Consider the following 21514-nt stretch of genomic DNA (forward strand, 5'->3'; position numbering starts at 1 on the left):
AAAAAAGATATCTTAAACCAATAATTGTTTAGTTAATGACTTATTTTGTTTTTGAAGCTTATAATATCAAAACGAATATACATTATCAAACTATAAAATTATAGATAATGTTTGTTTATTTAAAACAATTGATTTGTAAAGCTTTTATATAATTACTCTAATTTAAAACAACAAATGAAATATTATTAAAAATAAAATAAGGGTATTTTTTGTATTTTTAAAAATTATACTAGATTCTAGTATTTAATAACTGTATTTTTTAATTATGTTAAAAAAAATATTTCATATGTAAATTGTTTATAAATTATAATCTAAGGGAAATTTTGGTAATTTTTTAAAATGTCATTTGCTATTTATAATTATATTATTTATTATTTTGATCAAATATATTATTATATTAATTTTATGAAAATATGAAAACTTGGCATATTCTTATGCATAACCAAACACAGAAAGTGATATTCTCAGGAATCATAGATTAAATTCCAGTGCACAACTAAAGACAGTGATACAAGTTTCTAGACTATCAGATTAACCTCTTCAACTTTCCCAGTAATTTGAAAATTGTGAACTTCTCATACCAAATGACCTATTAATGATTTCACATAGTGCAGATGTGAAATTTGAGTTTCTATTGTAGGCACTTAAAAATTGTGTTTTTGTGTCCAAAGTAATACAATGAGGTATCTAAGGATGCCCAAAAAGTTTGGAAGCATTTGGAGGTGTTCAATCCCAATTCTCATTTCCTCTTAGAAATGCCTCAAGCATTCATTAAGGTCAAAGAAATAGTTAATTTGGACAGCGATATTCCTCATGTATAAGCCTTGGTTGTGTTTTCATTAAAGAAGAAGAAGTTCAAGTGTAGTTTTAGCAAGGGTTTGAAGCTCTCAAGAAGATCCAAGAAGTTTGATATACAAACTAGGGTTTGCATTTTCTATCTCAATCTTTTATTGGTCTCTGTCAAGGATAATTGTGTGTAGATTCTTAATATTGTGGTGGTGTAATCTCACTCTCTCCCAACATTCAAATTCTCTATTATCTGAGATACATCATCATGGAAGAATCATCTTCGATTTTAGCCTTGAAATTCAGGACATAAGATTTTGTGAGATTGGATAGATTCGATGAGACTAACTTTGTTCGTTGGAAAGATAAGATTATGTTTTTGCTAACCACACTCAAAAGTGTTCTATGTCTTGGATAAGAATCTAAAAGCTATAGAACCTGTTAAGAAGGATGACACTCAATAAGTCATCAAAGAAAGGAAGAAACGCGAAGAATATGAAGTAATATGTAGGGGTCACATTCTCAATGCGCTATCAGACCAATTATATGATCTCTACACCAACACAAAAACTGCTAAGAAAATATGAGAATCATTGGAGAATAAGTACAAAGAGTAAGAAGAAGGTACAAAGAAATTTCTTATTACTCAATACATGAAATTTAATAAAATACCATAATATAACATAAAAATAATTAGTTAAGATGTCTACAACTAAGTTTTGGAGGTAACCAAATGACATTTTAAATAATATGATATAAAAATAAAGCTTTTTTATATATAAAAAAAGTAACCAATTAGTATCTTATTGGTATTGTAAGCAACTAAAATGTAACTTTTTATAATCTAGAAAAAAAATTAGGAAGCGAGACTTCTCATTTTTTTTCAAATTCTGGTATACCCAGCTAACATGGCACGACATATATGTAAATAAGTTATTTTAAGATATTTTTAGAATTAGTTTACATTTTTGAGATATTTGTGTAAATTTCTCAACAAAATATCATTATATTGGACACATCTTTGTTAATTTTTTTCTTTGAACAATTTCAAATAATGTTTTTCTTTTGACTAAGTGACAAACACTTTTAAATAGAAAGGGAAATTTGACTTTTAATACATTAAGTGACACTGTATTTAAAAAAATACCCTATCACTATATGACTCTCATTTTGGTCCTACTAATTACCTTACTACCCAAAATACCCCTGCCATTTTTTCCCACGGACTCTCCATATTCTCTCGGTCTCTCCCAAAATACCTTAGTCCCGAAGGAAAAAAACACTCAAACCCAATTGAATTCGTCAGAACCCAAGCATTGTCTTCCACGACCACGAATAAGGGCTCGGATATTGTCGGAGTTTTTGATCGGAGAAGGCGAAGGAGAAAACGTCAAGCACATAGACCAAACTTTGAGGAAACAACCCCAAAGAAAGCGAAGGTGAGGGATTTCGTTTTTAATCTGCAATATGTGTATGTGTCTGGTTTTTTTTGTTGATTTTTGTTCATAGGATAGATTGGGGCTGGGGAATGAAGAAATATGGGTTTTTTGGAGATTTTTTATGCACCTCAATAGAAATCGATAGGACTCGACAGTGTATGTTAGGGTCTGGATTTGATTGTGCCTCGATAGGCCTCAATGGGACTCGATGATATTTTAGGCATATAGAAAAATTTAGCATATACCTCGATAGGACTCGATGCTATTAGCCAAATGGCTGATTTAGTCTTTGCCTTGATAGGACTCGATGCTATTGGTCAAATGGCTGATTTAGTCTTTGCCTCGATAGGAATCGATATGCCTCAATAGGACTCGATGATATGGGTACATGGCTGATTGGAGCACCTGCCTCGATAGGACTCGATGCTATTGGCCATATGGCTTATGTAGCCTTTACCTCGATAGGAATCGATAGGACTCGATGATATGGGTTACATGGCTGATTTAGCACCTGGCTTGATAGTCCTCGATAGGACTCAATAGTAACCAGATGATATCAAGCTTTGGGATTGTTTATCACCTACCTCGATAGGCCTCGATGGGACTCAATAGGCCTCGATAGTAACTGCCTCGATAGTTACCAGATTGTTTTACATTTTTAACATTTTGTCTTTATTTTTTTTTCAGATGCCTGACCTGATTGTGTCGTTGGAGAAGCACTTTCCTGGTCGTGTCACTTATAGGGGTAGTGCTTACTTGGATACCCTTATAGAGCAGTTTCAGAGCCATGGTCTTATTGAAAGGACACATGCATGCCCGTTGGGACAGTTCTTTAAGGCGAAGCTATTTAGTATTTCTGGGGTTTTACTGCATCAACTAATGTTGTGTAAGGTAGAAAGCAAGAAGCCTGAAGAGGGTTAGTTCTACATGGGCAACACTCTGTGTAGATTTGGTATTGCAGAGTTTGCCCTAGTTACCGGGCTAAATTTTGGGAAATCATCGTCCCCAGATGAGTTGAAAGAGCATCTTTCAAGTGATCGGATCATCCAAGAATATTTTAATGGTGATTCGAAGGTGAGTTTTGGTCAGTTGGAAGATGCTTTGAAGGCCTCGACAAACCCAAAAGATGCATTTAAGCTGGGTTTGTGCTATTTGATAGAGGGGGTATTAAATGCCCTAGAGAAGACAATGATGATATGGGGTGATTCCCTGAGGATGGTTAAGGATCTTGATTAATTTTTCAAGTATCCAAGGGGGAAGTTTTCATTTAAGAAGGTTAGCAAATGAGTTCACAAGGACATGAAGAAGCAATTGAAACAATACGAGGAGAAGAAGAAATAGGGTTCAAGCAAAAAACAGAAGGAGGCGAAGTATAGTTTCTATGGCTATGCACCCGCGCCGGTGCTTCTTTATAGGGCTTTTGAGGCCATGCCATCTCTCGGGAGTAAGTTCGGTGAGAACAGTGGGAACCAGATTCTGAGGATGCTTAACTGGGCTACAAAGACTGATATCACTATTTCAACAGCTCAGTTGGTTCCTATATTCGCCAACCGTCGAGTAAGTTCCATTTTATCTTGTTAAATGTCACAAATTAATTGATTAACAATTTATTTTATTAAAGTTTTCCTAAAACATGTTATTCAACCATGCAGTTAGTGGTATTTTCCATGCTGAAGCCACGTCCTGGTGAGGTAGTCTACTACAATAGCCTCCCAGAAGTTGATTCCAGGTTATTCCCTGAGTTGGAATCAACTGTGGGGGAGGCTGGGACTGCAACGAAGGAAGTAGTAGTACCTGAGAAGGAGGCAGAGAAGCTGGTAAAAGTTGCAAAGGAAGCCTCCATTTTTTACGAGGATGTCCCGAGGGTTGAGGAGGGCACTTCACAGGCCTGTGTAGCTTCCTCTAGTCAGGTTGCCCAGCCTGATTATGAGCAATTGATGCAGAGGCTCAAGAGGGTTGAGGAGGGCCAGGGAACCTTACTTCAGAATCAGACTACGATAATGGATCAGTTGGCGCAGCTGCTTTCAGTGGTCTCAGGTCGATCCACCGACGTAAAATCAGATACAAAGTCTGATATCTTGCCTGCAGACTACGAGCCCAGTGATCAACCCTCCACTCCACAGGCCCAAACATCTGTAGTTGCCAGTGATGCTAACAGTCCCACAATGTTGCTGTCAGAGCAGCAAAGGTTAATGAGTTCGTGAGTCTTGTGCAGGGCAATATGACTGTTACTGAATATGCTCTAAAGTTTGATAGGCTTGCGAAGTTTGCACCAGATCTTGTGCCTACTGATGCTGCTAGGCAAGATCGATTTAGCAGAGGGCTTAATGCTATGATAGCCCGAGATGTCAGGATCACAACTGTACCTAGAGGAACAACTTATGCCCAGGCCGTTGAGAAGGCTCCTACTGCTGAGGAAACGGAGAACAAGATATGGAGGGAGAGTGCAGTGAGGCGTGAGGGCCGCAGAGCGGTGCCTCCTTATTCAGGGACAGGTAGGGGCGGAGGCCCCAGTGACTTCAAGAGAAAGGCTCCTGACACTTCGACCGCTGCTGGTCTTGATAGGAGGGGTCGGGGTGGTCATGGTGGCTGCTAGGGTGGCGACGAGGCATGGCGAACCTATCCAGAGTGCCCAAGGTGTAGAAGACGCCATCTGGGCGAGTGTCGGGCCAAGGCATGCTTTGTGTGCGGGGCAGTAGGGCATCTTAGGAAAGACTGCCCAACGGTGAAGAAAGGTGAAGCAGGAAAGGTGGATAGCTTGAGTCCAGCTCAAGTATTCACCTTGACTCAGGCAGAGGCCAAGGCTAGTCCCTCGGTAGTGACAGGTCAGCTTTCTAGCATTGGCACTCCTTTTACAGTATTGATTGATTCTAGTGCTACACATTCTTTTGTTTCTAGTAGAGTGATCGATAGATTGTGTAGACCTAGTGAGTATCAGACTGCAGGGTTTGGGACTTTATTGCCTACAGGGGAAATGGTAGTTTCTAGGAGATGGATTAGGGCACTGCCAGTGATGATTGATGGTAGGGAACTTTCGGTGGATCAGATTGAGTTAGATATGGAGGATTTTGATATGATTCTAGGGATGGAATGGTTGGTTAGATATGGGGCTACGATTGACTGCAGGAACAAGATGGTTACTTTTGAGCCTGAGGGCGAGGACCCTTTTGTTTTTGTGGGTGCGGTATGTGGACCCCGCGTACCCATGATTTCAGCGTTGAGAGCCAGGGACTTGTTGCAGGGGGGATGCATAGGTTTTCTGGCTAGTGTGGTGGATACTACTAGGGTTATGCCAGCAGGGCCGGGAGAGACCAAATTGGTGTGTGAGTTTTTGGATGTATTTCCTGAGGATCTACCAGGGTTGCCGCCGCGCAGGGAGATTCAATTTGAGATTGAGTTAGCACTGGGGATAGAACCAGTATCTAGGACACCGTACATAATGGCACCAGCAGAACTGAAAGAGTTGAAGATACAGTTGCAAGAACTTCTGGATTTGGGATTCATCAGGCCTAGTTATTCTCCATGGGGCGCTCCAGTGTTGTTTGTTAAGAAGAAGGATGGGACTTTGAGGATATGTATAGATTATAGAGAATTGAACAAGTTGACTATCAAGAATAAGTACCCTCTACCAAGGATGGATGACTTGTTCAATCAGCTGCAGGGAAAGACGGTGTTCTCAAAGATTGATCTACGATCTGGTTATCACCAGCTGAGGATCAAAGATGAGGATATACCGAAGATGTCCTTTCAGACACGGTATGGGCATTATGAGTTCTTGGTCATGTCTTTTGGTCTGACCAATGCCCCGGCAGCTTTTATGGATCTGATGAACAAGGTATTCAAGGATTTCTTGGATCAGTTCGTCATTGTCTTCATCGACGACATTTTGGTGTACTCCAGTTCAGAGGCAGAGCACGAGAAGCATCTTCGATGGGTTCTATAGAGGTTAAGGGAGCATCAGTTGTATGCCAAGTTTAAGAAGTGTGAGTTTTGGTTGCCAGAGGTAACTTTTCTTGGGCACATAGTTGGGGCAGAAGGGATTAAGGTGGATCCGTCCAAGGTAGAAGCAGTAAGGGATTGGTCGAGGCCAAGGAACGCCTCAGAGGTGTAAAGTTTCCTTGGGTTGGCTGGTTATTACCGACAGTTTGTAGAGGGATTCTCAAAGATTTCTTCACCGATGACAGAGTTGACAAGAAAGAATCATAAATTTGTTTCGTCAGAGAAGTGTGAGAACAGTTTTCAAGAGTTGAAGCGGTGAATTATTTCTGCACCTGTGTTGAGTCTTCCTTCGGAGGAAGGAAAGTTTGTGGTCTATTGTGATGCATCGAGGATGGGTTTAGGCTGCATGTTGATGCAGAATGAGAAAGTTATAGCCTATGCATCTCGGCAGCTGAAGGAGTATGAGCAGCGGTATCCGACTCATGATTTGGAGTTAGCAGCAGTGGTATTTGCACTGAAGGTGTGGCATCATTATTTGTATGGGGAGAAGTGCGAGATATACACTGACCACAAGAGTTTGAAATATTTCTTCACTCAGAAGGATCTGAATATGAGGCAGAGCCGTTGGTTGGAGTTGGTTAAGGATTATGACTGTGACATCCTTTACCACCCTGGGAAAGCCAACGTGGTGGCTGATGCGTTGAGCCGGAGGGGCCCAAGACAGTTGTATAGCTCCACCCAGATCTCGAGGGAATTAGCTGATGAGATGACCAGGGCAAGGATAGAACTGGTGGTAGGCCGGTTAGCTAATATTACCTTGCAGTCGACCCTATTAGAGCGGGTCAAGGAGGGTCAATTGGTGGACGCGCAGTTGCAGGAAGTTAGGTAACATGTCTTAGCGGGGACAGCTAAGGATTATTATGTTTCTGAGATAGGTTTGCTTCGGTATCAGGGACGGATTTGTGTTCCGGCAGATGAGGGGATCAGACGAGAGATACTGGATGAGTCTCACACTACGCCATACTCACTTCATCCGAGTACCACGAAGATGTATCAAGATCTACAATCATTATATTGGTGGCCCGGGATGAAGAAGGATGTGGTAGAGTATGTGTCTAGATGTTTGATGTGCCAACAGGTTAAGGCTGAGCATCAGCAGCCAGCGGGATTGCTTCAGCCCTTGGGTATTCCAAAGTGGAAGTGGGAGGATATTACGATGGATTTTGAGGGAGGATTACCTAGGACAGTTGGACTTCATGACTCGGTGTGGGTAATAGTGGACAGATACACCATGTCAGCTCATTTCCTACCAGTGAGGTCGACTTATATAGTGGAACAATATGCAGAGCTGTATGTGAGGGAGATAGTTCGTCTCCATGGGGTTCCAAAGTCTATTGTATCTGATCGAGACCCTATCTTTACCTCCAAGTTCTGGGGAGCTCTGCAAAGAGCCATGGGGACTCAGCTGAAGTTTAGCACAACTTTTCATCCTCAAACTGATGGACAATCTGAGAGGACGATTTAGGTGTTGGAGGACATGCTTAGGGCGTGTGTGATTGACTTCGAGGGGTCTTGGAGTAAGTATTTACCGTTGATTGAATTCTCGTATAACAACAGTTATCAGTCCATGATTGGAGTGGCCCCTTATGAGATGCTATACGGGAGAAAATGTAGATCACCCATACATTGGGATGAGATGGGTGAGAGGAGGAGCTTAGGACCAGACATGGTTTAGAAGACCAATGAGGCTATTGAGAAGATTCGAGCAAGAATGCTTGCTTCGCAGAGTAGACAGAAAAGCTACGCTGATCCTAAGCGTAGGAACATGGAGTTCCAAGTTGGGGACCACGTGTTTCTACAAGTTTCACCACTGAGAGGTGTGAGGAGGTTTGGAGTGAAGGGCAAGCTGAGCCCTCAGTTTGTTGGACCTTTTGAGATCCTAGAGAGGATTGGACAGGTGGCTTATAGGCTGGCCTTGCCACCGTCGCTATCAGGAGTTCACAATGTGTTCCATGTCTCCATGTTGCGGAAGTATGTTTCTGATACATCACATGTGTTGAAGTATGAGGACTTAGAGTTGCAGACAGACTTGTCCTATGAGGAGCGACCAGTTCAGATCTTGGATCGGAAGGACAAAGTCTTATGGAACAAGACAATTCCGTTAGTGAAAGTATTGTGGAGAAATAGCAAGGTCGAGGAAGCGACCTGGGAGTTAGAGACAGCTATGCGGGATCAGTATCCCGAGCTATTCAGGTAAATTTCGAGGACGAAATTCTCATTAGGAGGGGATAGTTGTAACGACCCAAAATCACTAATATGGCTTAAGGGCCTTGATTAGTGTGCCGGGAGGGCATAATTGGCTTATGTGTGAATTTATTGATTTAATGCATGATTACATGATAAGCATGCTTGTATGATTATCTGAATATAAATGTGATTAAATGGTATACTTGTGAGAACCACATTATTATGTGGGTAAATCTGCAGAGCACGACTCGAGGCGATCCTAGGGCTAAATAGCGGGGAAAAGTCACAACATAGCTTAACAGTTGACTTTGGATAAGTCAAGGTATTTTAGGTATCGGGTAGTTATTTAGACTATTGGGTTATGAAAATAAATATATGGAGATATATTTGAGGTTAGGAAGTCTAGGTGGGAATATTGAGGAATTTTACCATTTTGCCCTCGGGGACGTTTCGGTACCCCGAGCCTCGGCATTGACTCAATGGGATAAGAATAGACAGAAACTTAAGGAGAACAGTAGAACAAATATTAGACCGACCTATCTTTCTCAGCTCTTCTCTCTACTCTCTCTTTCAAGGAAAAACACAAGGAGGAACCACTGAAAATTTAGTGAATCAAGCTGGGAATTTCTGAGAATTGAGGAGGGGATTTAGAGGCTCAACTCAAGGATTGACCAAGGAACATTTAATCAAGGCTAAGGTAAGAATTAAACTGTGTTTTGAAGTTAGAAACTTTGAGTTTTTGACTGAGTAATGAGATGATTGTGATATTGATGTTAAGGTTGAATTGGAGCTGGAAAACTTGGGAATTAACAGGGATTCTGCTTAGAAAAGGAGTTCAGCTGAAGAGGTAAGTTATAATTCATGATTTAGAGGCTTAAATTCGAGTTTGGCATGGCTGGGTTTTGAGTTCTTAGGCTAGAAAGTTTCGGTAATTGAAATGGGTTTTTGATGGGTTTCTAGCCTAGGATTCAGCTGGGCTGTGTTGTTGGAATCTTGTGGGAAGTTTTTGGATAATTGAGTTGTGGATTTGAGGTGGTTTTGAGTGAGTTTGCATGAGTTTTGGGAGTTAAAAATGGTGGTTTTTCTGGGTTCGAAGGGGTAGGGTCGCGGCATAGTTCTTGGTGAGCCGCGGCCCTTCGAAGCTGATAGATGCTGAGAAAGGACGGCGGGCCGCGGCATGGTCTAAGTAGGGCCGCAACCCTTACCTGTTTTTGGGCTTTGGGTGGTCTCTGATTGGGGCCATGCTATGGCATGGATGGCTAATGCTGCAGCCCTTAAGGGATTGTGAGATTCTAGGCTTGGGAATTTAACCTAGGGTGCTCGGGATTGAATATTTTACCATGTTTGGTGAAATTCAATGTTCTCGAGATTAGAACTTTGTCTAGAAGCTCATTTAAGTTTGTTGATGGTATCCTTCACTTTGGTTGTGGATAGGTGATAAAAGCTAGGGCTCGGGAATGGAACGTGCTTGAGGAGCGTTGCTCGTAATCAGTAACCGCAAAGATTTAAGGTAAGAAAACTGCACCTGGTTGAATATATGTGATGGGACTAAGGGTTCCCTATTGTGTATGCTTGAATAGATGGTATTATGCCATGCAAGCTAATTAGTGAACCAACGACCTAAGGGTGCCAAGGGTTACACTAGTGCACAGGGCGCGCCACTGGTAGCCAAGGATAACTTAATATGCACTAAGCTCGGTTTAAGCGGGCCGGAGTCAGTGGGGTAAACAGGAGGTGCGGCCTAAGTTGTCGGCCCTGGTTATTATGTGATATGATTGTTATATGATTAATGTGGATTACTTGATGGGAGTTCATGCTTAGTGAGTTTGCTATCTGTTGTTACTGCTTGTGTTGCACATGTTTTCTTGCTGAGCCTTGGCTCACGGGTATTACGTGGTGTAGGTAAAGGCAAGGGCAAGTTTGATCAGCCTTGATTGGAGAGCTCTGCGAGCGGAATGTACATGGCCAGCTGTTCCGCTGCCACGGTTGAGGTTTAGGCAGGGACGCGAGACCCAAAGATTGTCTATTTTGCCTTAGTATGGCTAATATTTGTTTATGTACTTTTGGAAGTCTGTAAACCTACTTTTAACTCTATTTCTTTTGGGATCCTGTGTATATAACAGTTTAATTTTATAAAATGAAACTTTTGAGACCAAAACCTTTTTAACCCTAGCTCATACATGTTTAGTGACACGTTTTTAAATTAATGACTTGATTAGCAAGTCTTACACCTTTATAAGTACACAGTGTAGCGGTCCTGGCTATGCAGGGCGTTACAATACATGGGACGACGACGTGTTGAAAATGTTTAAGGGCGATGATAATCAATTCCTCGTATCATGGAAAAATATGAGTGAAATATATTTTTCCTTGCACGTCGAGAAAGCCGCACATTGGATCGCCATTGAAGTCTCCATTCCAACATGGTGCATCAACATTTATGATTCCAACCATAGCGTGCTTAGTCCGACTCTGTTGGAGGAAGTGATCAAGCCTTGGTTCTTATTGTTGTCTTCGTTGTTATGGTGTTCTGGCATGTTTGACGACCATGAGGACCTCCAGGTATCTCCTGAGCAGAACCCAAAGCCTTTTTCATATTGTCGTATTCCTCCAGAGGAGTGTCCTCAGATTAAGACAAGGCATTCCCGTATTTAACTATTGTATTTTGAAAATTGAATATCAAAGTTATTTTTATCTTGTATTGACACAAAATCGATTATATGCAGTGGGAATTATGGTATGTTTGCCATCAAACATATCGAGCATTTGGTTGCCAGGCTACCACTCAATACCGTTATCGATGAGAACATCCAGCATTTCAGGACCAAGTGGTGTGTGGACCTATTCTATCAGAATTTGTCCCCGTGATGCTCCTTACATTTTCTTGATACACATCTTGTATAGTATATCATTTAGTTAGTTTTGTATATTATTTTTTATGAAACAATATTTTTTTAAAAAGTTATTAAATAAAAAACTACTAAATTCACATAATGTGTCTGCCTCGACAAAACGCAATGGGTCAAACCAAATCTGCCTCGATAGCTACATAATAATAAATGCATATATTTAGATCAAAACCAACAAAGTATTAGAAGAAGTACTCCATATAATAAATGCAACAAAATCAATTGAATAATTACATAACACAAATTTTTAAATCCTAGCCTTACATGACTTCCTATTGTGCCCACTACCAACACATCTGCTACACTTACGTGGCTTGACAATCTTTTCCCCGCGTGAAGCATAGCGGTTTGTCTTTCGCCTACCCACTTTCTGCTTCCTAGGCCTTCCTACAAGGGTTTTCTCAATGGGGACGCCGACAACCGTATCTCTGATGTGATCAGGGATTACCCATTCATCCTCGTTCCCAACAGGGTAAATAGTATCCTTATAAGTGTCCCTCAATGCCTCGATTCTATAGTAAGGGGAACACAATGAGTAAATGTTTATGCTTCTTTTTCTGGCTGCAACAAAAGCATGTACACATGGTATCCCAATGGTTTGGAACATGCCACAAGAGCATGATTTTGTGGCCAAGTTCACCTCACCATCACCATTACCATTGACAACAAGAAATTCGTGATGACCAAGGACTTGGACATCCAGGAAAATTGCTTTATCACCTCTTTGCTTCAAATCATTTTCCATCTCAGGTGATAACACAGTTGTTGCTTTTGCAGCTCCTTCACGTCTATCTGCAAACCAAGACTAAAGAATGAATCTTATGAATTCAGGAAAAGTGGCGACTGGAAAGCTCCTTGCCTCCTTGGTTTTATTGTTAAAGCTTTCTGCGTAGTTACTCGTCATGATATTGTATCGATTACCAGGAAAATAAGCGCTACTCCACCTTTCAAAGCCAATTCCCTCTAGATATTGAGCAATGAGCGGATCAATTACCTTAATCTTGTCAAAGAACTTGTGAAATTTCGTTCTTCAAAATGCGTACGCTACCCCATGATGTCTTGCACATGGTCAGTTTTGAATTTTGCCACCACATTCATACAGATGTGATGGTAACATGCACCATGATAGGCATCTGGGAACACAGGCTCCAAAGCATGATTAGTGCTTTTATGTCTGTCCGATACAAAAGCAAGATTCTCAACGTCCCCTATGACTTCCTTCAATTTTCTCATGAAATAAGTCCAAGAGTTATAGTTCTCACTGTCCACCAATGCAAACGCAATTGGAAACAACTGGTTGTTTGCATCCAACGCAACAACACAGAGCATGTGGCCACCATACTTATTCTTCAAGAATCTGCCGTCCACACAAATGACAGGACGACAGTACTGGAAACAATGCCTAGAAACACCGAGGGAAAAGAAGCAATACAAGAAACGACCATCTTCTGCTACAAAATTAGTAATTCTACCTGGGTTCTTATGCTCCAACTGACACAGGTATCCAGGTAACTTGGAGTATGATTCCTTAGGTGTCCCTTTGACATACATAAGAGCCTTTTCTTTGCATCTCCTCGCCTTCTCATAGCTCATTTCGACCCCAAAATGGTGCTTCATGTCCTCCCTTATGTTGTTTTCCATGTACCAAGTACCATCGGTAGCAAATTTCCTCTTGATTAGGTGCCCAACAACCCACGGTGATGCTTGACGGTGGTCCTTATCTCGAATTTCTTGTGAGCATGTGTGTACTTCGTTGTATACAGTAATCTCGAACATTTCAGATTGCATTTTTTTCTTACCCCTCAATCTCCAACCACAATCAGGATCCTTGCAGGTAATTTACCACACATTAGTCCCAGATTTCTTCACCATAAACTCAAAATTATTCTTCATCACAAATATGGATGCTTTGGTTTTCAATTCAAGCTTGTTCTGAAAGAACTTCCCAAGGTGCAATTCTCCTGAAGCTTTGCTAGTTGAGGAATGATGTTGATGTGAGGCCTCTATATCCTCTTTGGTGAACATGGGAGCACTCCATGTTCTACGATCTTCACCTAAGTCCAATGGAGAACTCCATCTAAAACTATCATCGGTTCTACTTGGACCTGGACGACTACTGCTTGTCCCAGGTGTTTGCCGATCTTCTATTCTGCGCTCCTCATCTACCATAACATCTGAACTCTGTGTTGGCAAATCTGCCCTAACATCTAGCCCACCAAGATCTGTTGCATCAGCAATAGGATCGTCGTTGACATAAGGATCGTAGCCATAGGGATCGTACTCCGCTATGTCATGCAAATATGTCGGATCTCTAACCGGGATATCATCATGGACTATGTTGTCTGGATTTGTCTCGGGAACACATGTTCCAACGTCACCTTGAGTTCCTTTGAAACCATGACATGGAGGAGAAATGTTCTCTTCAAATTGAACTTTTTTATTAACGCTGGCAGAAGTCGATGCATTTCTTATACCTCCCTTCTTAATTAATGTCACACTTAGAGGAATCAGCTTCTCTACAGATTTCGATGCTAACCCAATGAATGCACGCACATGCCTATCATTTTTTATAACGGTAGGTTTGACAGATTGTGATAGGCGTGTGTACGGGACCTCAATTTTCAAGTCATGCACACATTTATCCACTTCAAGCTCATCGTACAAAATTTCAAGCAGTTGCTCATACGTCACACCCTTCTCCACGAGCAGAACTTGATTTTCAGCATCCCTGAAAATCCAATCCCTATTTTCGAGTTCCCAAACACCATTGAATGCAACAAATATGGAAACAGTCGAATCTGTAACAAAAAAAAGGTTAAAAAGTTAAACTACAACATAAAACAGCAAAATATCGATTCATATCGAGGTCAACCCATCGAGGCCCATCGAGTCCAATCGAGTCCCATCGAGGCATACACTACATAAATTAAGTTTTATGCCTCTATCGAGGTCCATCGAGGACCATCGAGTCTCATCAAGGTAGCCATTTCCCCCCTTATGTGATGGTTTTATCGAGGTCCATTGAGGAGCATCGAGTCTCATCGAGGTAGCCATTTCCCCCTTAGATGATGATGTTATCGAGGTCCATCGAGTCCTATCGAGGCAGACAAAAAAACCAAGAAATGAACGAAAATTCATTCCGACAGTGAAAAATTACAATAAAACATGAAAGCATACACATATCTGTTCGAAATATCAAAAGCAATGTTGATAAACAAGTTTCCTCACTACATATAACAAATATATACTTACCCATATAATTTTTTATTCGAAATCCAAAATGAAGTCCTTGCCTTCAAAGGATTCACAACTTGTCCTGAAATAAGCTCGAAAATTTGTATATATTAAGCTGTCTTTTTTTTTTTTTTTTTGTACAAGAGCTTGAGAGATAGAAGGGGAAAACGTGAGAGATAGAGAGGGAGAAAACAATGGGAGAAAAAGATAGGGAAATTTATGATAAGGGCATTTTTGAGAATCTAAATAATACTAGAATAAAAATGTGAGATTTTTTTCGATTGGTATAATTTTAGATTGGTATAATTTTATTATACAGTGTCACTTAATGCATTAAAAATCAAATTTTCATATAGAAATTAACTTTAAATAAAAATAATAAAAAGATTCTGTCCTTTTCCCTTTTAAACATATAGTCTTCTTATCAAATGCATTTTTCTTTTCTATTTTCAATAGATTCTTTGTTAAAGAATATGTTCGATTTTTTTCCCCTTCTCCAAGTAGAAAAGAAGTTCCTTCTACTAATAGTTCAATAATCGAAATAATTCACCTAAACAAGAAAATAATAAATTGCTTATGAAAAATTGTGTAATCCGTAAAACGACACAGTTTCAGACGCAGAATTAGGTGGCGGTAAGCCCAGAAAAGTGGTAAAATGTAGGGTCCATAAAATATCAATCTTATTTGACCATAGTGGTGATTCATTATAAAGGTAATAACCGATTGTCATAAAACTGCATCAGTACCGTTGGATATGTTGACCGAGCTAAGCACGTGAAATGACTTGACCCTACCCAGCATCTGAAGCTCTTGCCGGATAACAAAGCTCTCGCTCGCTCGCTCTGAAACCCTAGAAGGGCTTCAGTCATCCGTGATATCCTCTGTTCGTCATTTCAACAATTGCGATTTCAAGTAGGGTAAGTGTTGAATTTGATCATGGTTATAGATCTGACTTGCTTCAGCACTCTTAGCTTTGTTGGGGTCCCATTTCTATTCGTATTGATTGATCATATCCATTAATTTAATCTGTGTTAAGTTTAGTTTGACTTCTTTTTTGGGATCATTTAATTTTCTTATATCTTATATTTATTCAAATCATCTTCGGATGTAACTATATATGCACGCATATACGTATACATTTGTGATATGTGCTGTTAACTGTTATCGAATGGTTGCTTTGTCGTTTGATTTTATAGTTCTGTGGCTCTATTTGGTTTAACTTGAATTAAGGATTGAAGCCATTAACTGGACCCTGGAAAAAAAATGCATTGTAAGGTTAGCAGAAGCTGTAAACAACAGCAGGCCACTGTTTGTGTGTCATAATCTGAAATGCTCTTCACCAATTTACTACGAGGAGTGCCACAATATCTCTAGCAATGATCTTTTTCCGGTCCGACTATTATTAGTTTGTTATGAAAGCAACTTGGTTTAATGGAATGAAAATTTTATGTAGACAGTGCATTTTTTTTGGTCACTAGTACTAATTTTGTTCATTATGTTTTTCCTATTGTTTCAAATTAACAGCGAGAGCAAATATAATATTTGCCAGATTTGGATTTTATTGTCTATCTATTTCGTTTAAACCGATTCTATATATTTCTGGTTATCCTATTAAATTTGAGGCTATGTTGTGCCTCTTGTTCTCCTTTTTCATGTAATCATATGGAATGATGATTGCTCAAATCGATATGAGCTTTCACCGGTTTCCTTGCAAAACATTTAGCCAAAATAGAACAAGAGAGAAAGCAAAAACACCTATCACATACTTGATTTTTAGTGTTTTCTTTCCAGGGGTAGGGCGAGGAGGGTGGAATTAGTCTCGTGAGGTTATATGATTTGTTTTCTTCTTTGCAGCTATAGTTGTAAGTATTGCTACGGTTGAACTGTGCATGCCAGGTGTGTTAACTTTCTCCACAATTCGGCTTACATGGATAAGGAATCTACTGACTCATCTTCACCTCCTGTTAAAGCTCCTGAGGTACCTCCTGTTGCCACAGACTCTAAATCGGACAGTTCTTCCCATGACGAACCATCTAAACTATCATCATGGACCAAGAGTTTGAAATTGCCTCAGCCATTGGTGGGGACTCAAGATGGGTCGCCAACTGAAAATTCTGGGAAATCAACCTTTTCACGCTTTACGAGTGGATTAGGACTCCGCTTGTCTCCCAAATCTCCTCCAGCTGACATTTCTGATGGATCTTCAACTGAGACACAGCCTGGTTTATTTGGAACAATAACAAAAGGGTTAGTCGATTCTTCAAGGAGCGCAGTGAAGGCTGTACAGGTTAAGGCTCGCCATGTTGTCTCTCAAAATAAAAGAAGGTACCAGGTGGGTTTCTAGTTTACTTCATTGTTTTGTTTTTTGTCGTACTTATCTTTAGTTTAATCAAGTAGAAATGTAAAAAACTAATTAATGGTCTGTGTGTCTTGTAGAAAGTGATTCTCATCTATACCTTATCCAGCTAGTTCTATGATCTTCCAATCAATTGATTTTGTTATTTCAGGATATTTTAAGAGCACTTGATGTGCTGTATAGAAATAATTTAATCTTACTAGTTTCTATACGAGGCATACAATCTGTATCTTTTCAACTTTCGGAATCATGAATCTCCTGATAGTGGTTATCATAGTATCTTGACTTGGATGTGGGTACATATATGCACAAGTGGTATTCTTACCGTAAAGCATACATTATACTTGTTTTATCTATCCCTTGCTGTAGAATTTTCAGTATTTTATATTTACTTCCTTTTCTTTTCTTTTCCCCCCTTTCTTTCTTTTCTTTGTCTGATATGCATGTATGATTTGTATGGCCTTGAGTTTTCAGGAAGGGGGTTTCGATTTGGATATGACATATATCACTGAAAATATTATTGCTATGGGCTTTCCTGCTGGTGATATGAGCTCTGGATTTTTTGGATATGTTGAGGTTAGTAAGAAATTCAAGCTCTCCTTTTGAATTTTGTAGTTCCTTCTTGATGGAAAACCGTTTTATTATGTGAAATGCAGGGTTTCTACAGAAATCACATGGAAGAAGTCATTAAGTTTTTTGAAACTCATCACAAGGTAATGGGACTTTTCGATGGCTGGGGCATATCACATAAGCTTACTGCTCAATTATCTTGTATTTCTCATTTTCAGTTCCCAATATCTTATTTTTTCTTAGGGCAATTCTGATAATTGACTAGTGTAAAATATTTAGGTTTATATAAATGCCTTTGCTTAAAAGTTGGAATTCTGATGAGTTCTACCAATGATTTTACCTCACTTTTAATTCTCTCTATTTATGGCTGCAAATTTTGAAGCAGAAGGTGTTCTCTATTTCACTTATAACCAAAAAAATAATTTAGTGGTTGTGGCTCGTACACTAGTTTACAAAGTGGACAGAACTATACAAAATTAGTGTATAATATGTAGTGATGGATTAAGTTGTGTGCTCATCTTACTGAAGAAGTTGCTCTGTCTCTACTTGGTTCCAATTGATGGCGAATTTAGTGGAGAGAGAAATTTGGCTTCTTCCAAGAAAATTAATCTTCCGTCATGAATTGTTGTTTTTGTAATATCTGTTGTGTTTTAGAACCAAAAATATAATTGTCTTTTTTTTTTTGTAACTTTTGCTATTATGTTTCTTGTCATATGTGCAGGGCAAGTACAAAGTATACAATCTTTGTTCTGAGAGGTTATATGATGCATCATTGTTTGAAGGAAAGGTGAGTTCTGATGTGTCATTTAGTCATAGGTGGCAAATGATAGGTTTTGTTAGTTGATATTAGATATATCTAAACTGCACTATTGTTACAGAATATCCACTACAGTTAACATCATTTTGAATCAGATATATTATGGTAATGTGCCGAAGAAAATGGTGTTAATATAGCACTGGGCTCATGAAAAGATAGACTAGTTTTTGTCTAAATATAGCCATGTCTTCTTTGTGATATGTGATTGTACTTGTTGTTTAGGGAGGGAGGGAGTCTTATGTAGCACTTTAATGTATAAGTTCCAAGAAGGTAGTTAACTAAGTTTCATATGAAAATTATAAAAACTAAAAGCAATTATGTGTGATAATATAGTAGTTTTTGAGTTTCAGAACTTGATCCAAATTATTAGTGTCATTTTTTTTCATTATACATGCATGTAATATTCTGAATGGAGCAGGAAACGCTAATTTTTTTTTTCCATTTCAGGTGGCTAGCTTCCCATTTGATGATCATAATAGCCCCCCAATTCAGCTGATAACATTATTTTGTCTAAGTGCTTATTCTTGGTTGAAAGAAGATATTGAGAATGTAGTGGTAGTGCATTGTAAGGCAGGAATGGCTCGGACAGGGTTGATGATTTCTAGTCTTCTTCTATATCTGAAGGTAAAGATGTTGATGATGTGGTCCCCCAAAATTTTATGGTGGAAATTTTCATTTCTAATTCTTTTGTTTCACGTCTCTTCAGTTTTTTCCGACTGCTGAGGAGTCTATGGATTACTATAACCAGAAAAGATGTTTTGATGGAAAAGGGCTGGTTCTTCCAAGTCAGATTGTCAGTATATATTTCCATATTACAATTTGAATTGCACATTCTTGATAATTTTGAACTCGCTTTTACTATCACCTATCTGATAACAAATGTTTTTCTTATGGTCATGTAGAGATATGTCAAATACTTTGAACGTGTTTTAACATACTTCAATGGAGAAATTCCACCTGTACGCAGGTATGCTTTTCACTTTGTTTATTTTCTTTGCTTCTTTAAAGTTTTTTTTTTTTATATATAAACATATATATTTATATTAACATAACTTATTGGTAAATTTTGTGTAGGTGCATGCTTAGGGGTTTCCGGCTTCATAGATGCCCTTATTGGATCAGGCCCTCTATAACAGTTTCTGATCATAATGGTTGGTTGTGGCATTGCTGTTTCACCCCCACCACACACACACACATGCACACTAATGTCTTTAATGATGCGTTTTAAATACTAAACTTATCTCCACTACACAAGTTTTATATATTTTCTTAAAAAGCCCCGCTAAATGTGTAGGTGTTCTCTTCTCCTCAAAAAAGCATCCACGAACCAAAGATTTATCGGTAGGTCATATTGATTATTTTAAGCAATTATTTGATTTTTAAACTGGTCTTCTCAATATTCCATTTATTGCTTTTAGTGGTTCTTACGTTACTAGTTTTGGCTTTTGCACTTGCCTATTGTATTCACAGCCAGAAGATTATTGGTTTAGTGCTCCAAAGAAGGGGGTGATGGTCTTTGCTCTGCCTGGGGAACCTGGTCTAACCGAATTGACTGGTGATTTCAAAATCCACTTTCATGACCGCCAAGGAGATTTCTACTGGTATTCAATCTCACTTCCTCGCTGTCCATATATCTTTCTTTGCACATTCTTGTTCAGCAACTGAATTTGTTATTTGGTGGTTATGTTTCCCCCTCTTTTTTCTTTACAGCTGGTTGAACACAACAATGACAGAAAATAGAAAAATTTTAGGTACTGCTGACCTTGATGGTTTTGACAAGGTAAAAACTTATCACTGACTGCTGTCATCAAAATTTTAGTCTGTGTCACAAGTTACAACTCATAATTTGAGATATAATTTATATGTTTTTCCCTTCTTAAAAAGATACCTCTGGGCTTGGTTCAATTACAACATCCCAAATCCCAATTTGGCATTGGTCTGAAGCTCTTGGATCAAAAATTAAGTAGAGGGAACTGTTTAGGAACTTTTAGTCTTGATCATCGTTCTATCTTTGGTTTCTTAGTTCAAATGGCCATCATTTTACACTGATAATTTCATTTGGCAATGAATCTCTTTAGAGAAAACTGCCTTCCCCAGGATTTCAGGTTGAGGTTGTTATAGTAGATTATAATGGGACTGTTGCAACGACCCCTAAGGCTGAATCTACCGCAAAGACACCAGATGAAAGCTCCCAATCTAGTCCTGCGGCTGCAACTGGTGACGGGGTTGCCCCTACTCCAAACTCAAAGCCAACCAAAGACTCTGGAAATCAAGATGATGTGTTTTCAGACAGCGAGGCTGAGGAAACGGGCTCTTCAAAAAGTCAGCAAGCAGAAACAGCTTCCGCAGCCAGTGGAAATGTGGTCACTACTACCACCTCCACTTCTGAAAACAAGTCCAAACCCGATCAGATCACTAGTTTGACTAAAGCTACTGAACAAATCTCTATAGGAAATGTGGGTTCAACCCAGGTTCGTGCTACAAGTGAGCAAAACCCTGATGTTGCTGGAGCAAGTGTGCCCAGAATTGAAAATCCCAACTCGGAAAGTGAGTTCAAGGCAATGGCTGCTGATGCCTCTGTTTTTACATTTGGGGATGAGGATGATTACGAAAGTGAGTAATCCAGAAGTGAAATTTGGGAAAATCCATCTGTACATATATAGACTACGTTCAATCCGTTCCTTCAATTTGTAATTTCAAGGTTCTGGTAATTAGATTTGGTTAAAACGAAAAGATCATTTGAATGTGCAAAATAAGTCTGGGAATTTGTGACTGAATTTCGTGGAATTCATTTTAATGATTCCGAGGAAAAAAAGAAGAAAAGAAGAAACACTGTATTTTATTAGTCTTTTTATATTATCTAATCATGTTCTATATACGTCGTCTACCTTTCCGAATTCCAACGCGGCTGCCCTTAATACTTTTTTTTTTTTCTGGAAAGGCTGCCATTGTACATAATGATACAAATGTATTTATGTTCGATTATTCATTTTCAACAATAAATTCAATAAACTTGTAGACGGATCCCTAATTTTTTTTTATATAATTATATATTAAGTCAGTTAAAAAAATTATTTAATGTAAAATTTTAATAAAAATATTAATGAAGTTTTCTTAATATATATATATTTTTTTATATATTAGAGTGCTAAAAAAAGTGGAAGAGAGAGTGTAATATATAACATATTTAGCAAACATTTCATAAATTGATTCCCCC

The 21514-nt window shown here is 39.1% G+C and overlaps 1 protein-coding gene across 2 annotated transcripts; it reads left to right on the forward strand.

Annotated features, from left to right (window-relative positions):
* Window positions 1–15297: 15297 nt before the first annotated feature.
* LOC133796925 (phosphatidylinositol 3,4,5-trisphosphate 3-phosphatase and protein-tyrosine-phosphatase PTEN2A) lies at window positions 15298–21173 on the forward strand. 2 transcript variants are annotated; one of them, XM_062234638.1, is made up of 13 exons: window positions 15298–15471; window positions 16451–16886; window positions 17385–17486; window positions 17567–17623; window positions 18202–18267; window positions 18745–18921; window positions 19004–19090; window positions 19200–19264; window positions 19372–19448; window positions 19592–19638; window positions 19768–19898; window positions 20008–20077; window positions 20376–21173. In XM_062234638.1, exons 2-13 carry the CDS (start codon window positions 16482–16484, stop codon window positions 20916–20918), a joined length of 1827 nt encoding a protein of 608 aa, XP_062090622.1. In that variant the 5' UTR covers window positions 15298–15471; window positions 16451–16481; the 3' UTR covers window positions 20919–21173. The 2 variants fall into 2 exon arrangements, with proteins under 2 accessions (XP_062090622.1, XP_062090615.1); XM_062234631.1 differs by having other exon boundaries at window positions 15299–15471; window positions 16409–16886.
* Window positions 21174–21514: the final 341 nt, after the last annotated feature.

Source organism: Humulus lupulus, chromosome 1, assembly GCF_963169125.1.
Source record: "Humulus lupulus chromosome 1, drHumLupu1.1, whole genome shotgun sequence".
Classification (NCBI taxonomy): Eukaryota; Viridiplantae; Streptophyta; class Magnoliopsida; order Rosales; family Cannabaceae; genus Humulus; species Humulus lupulus.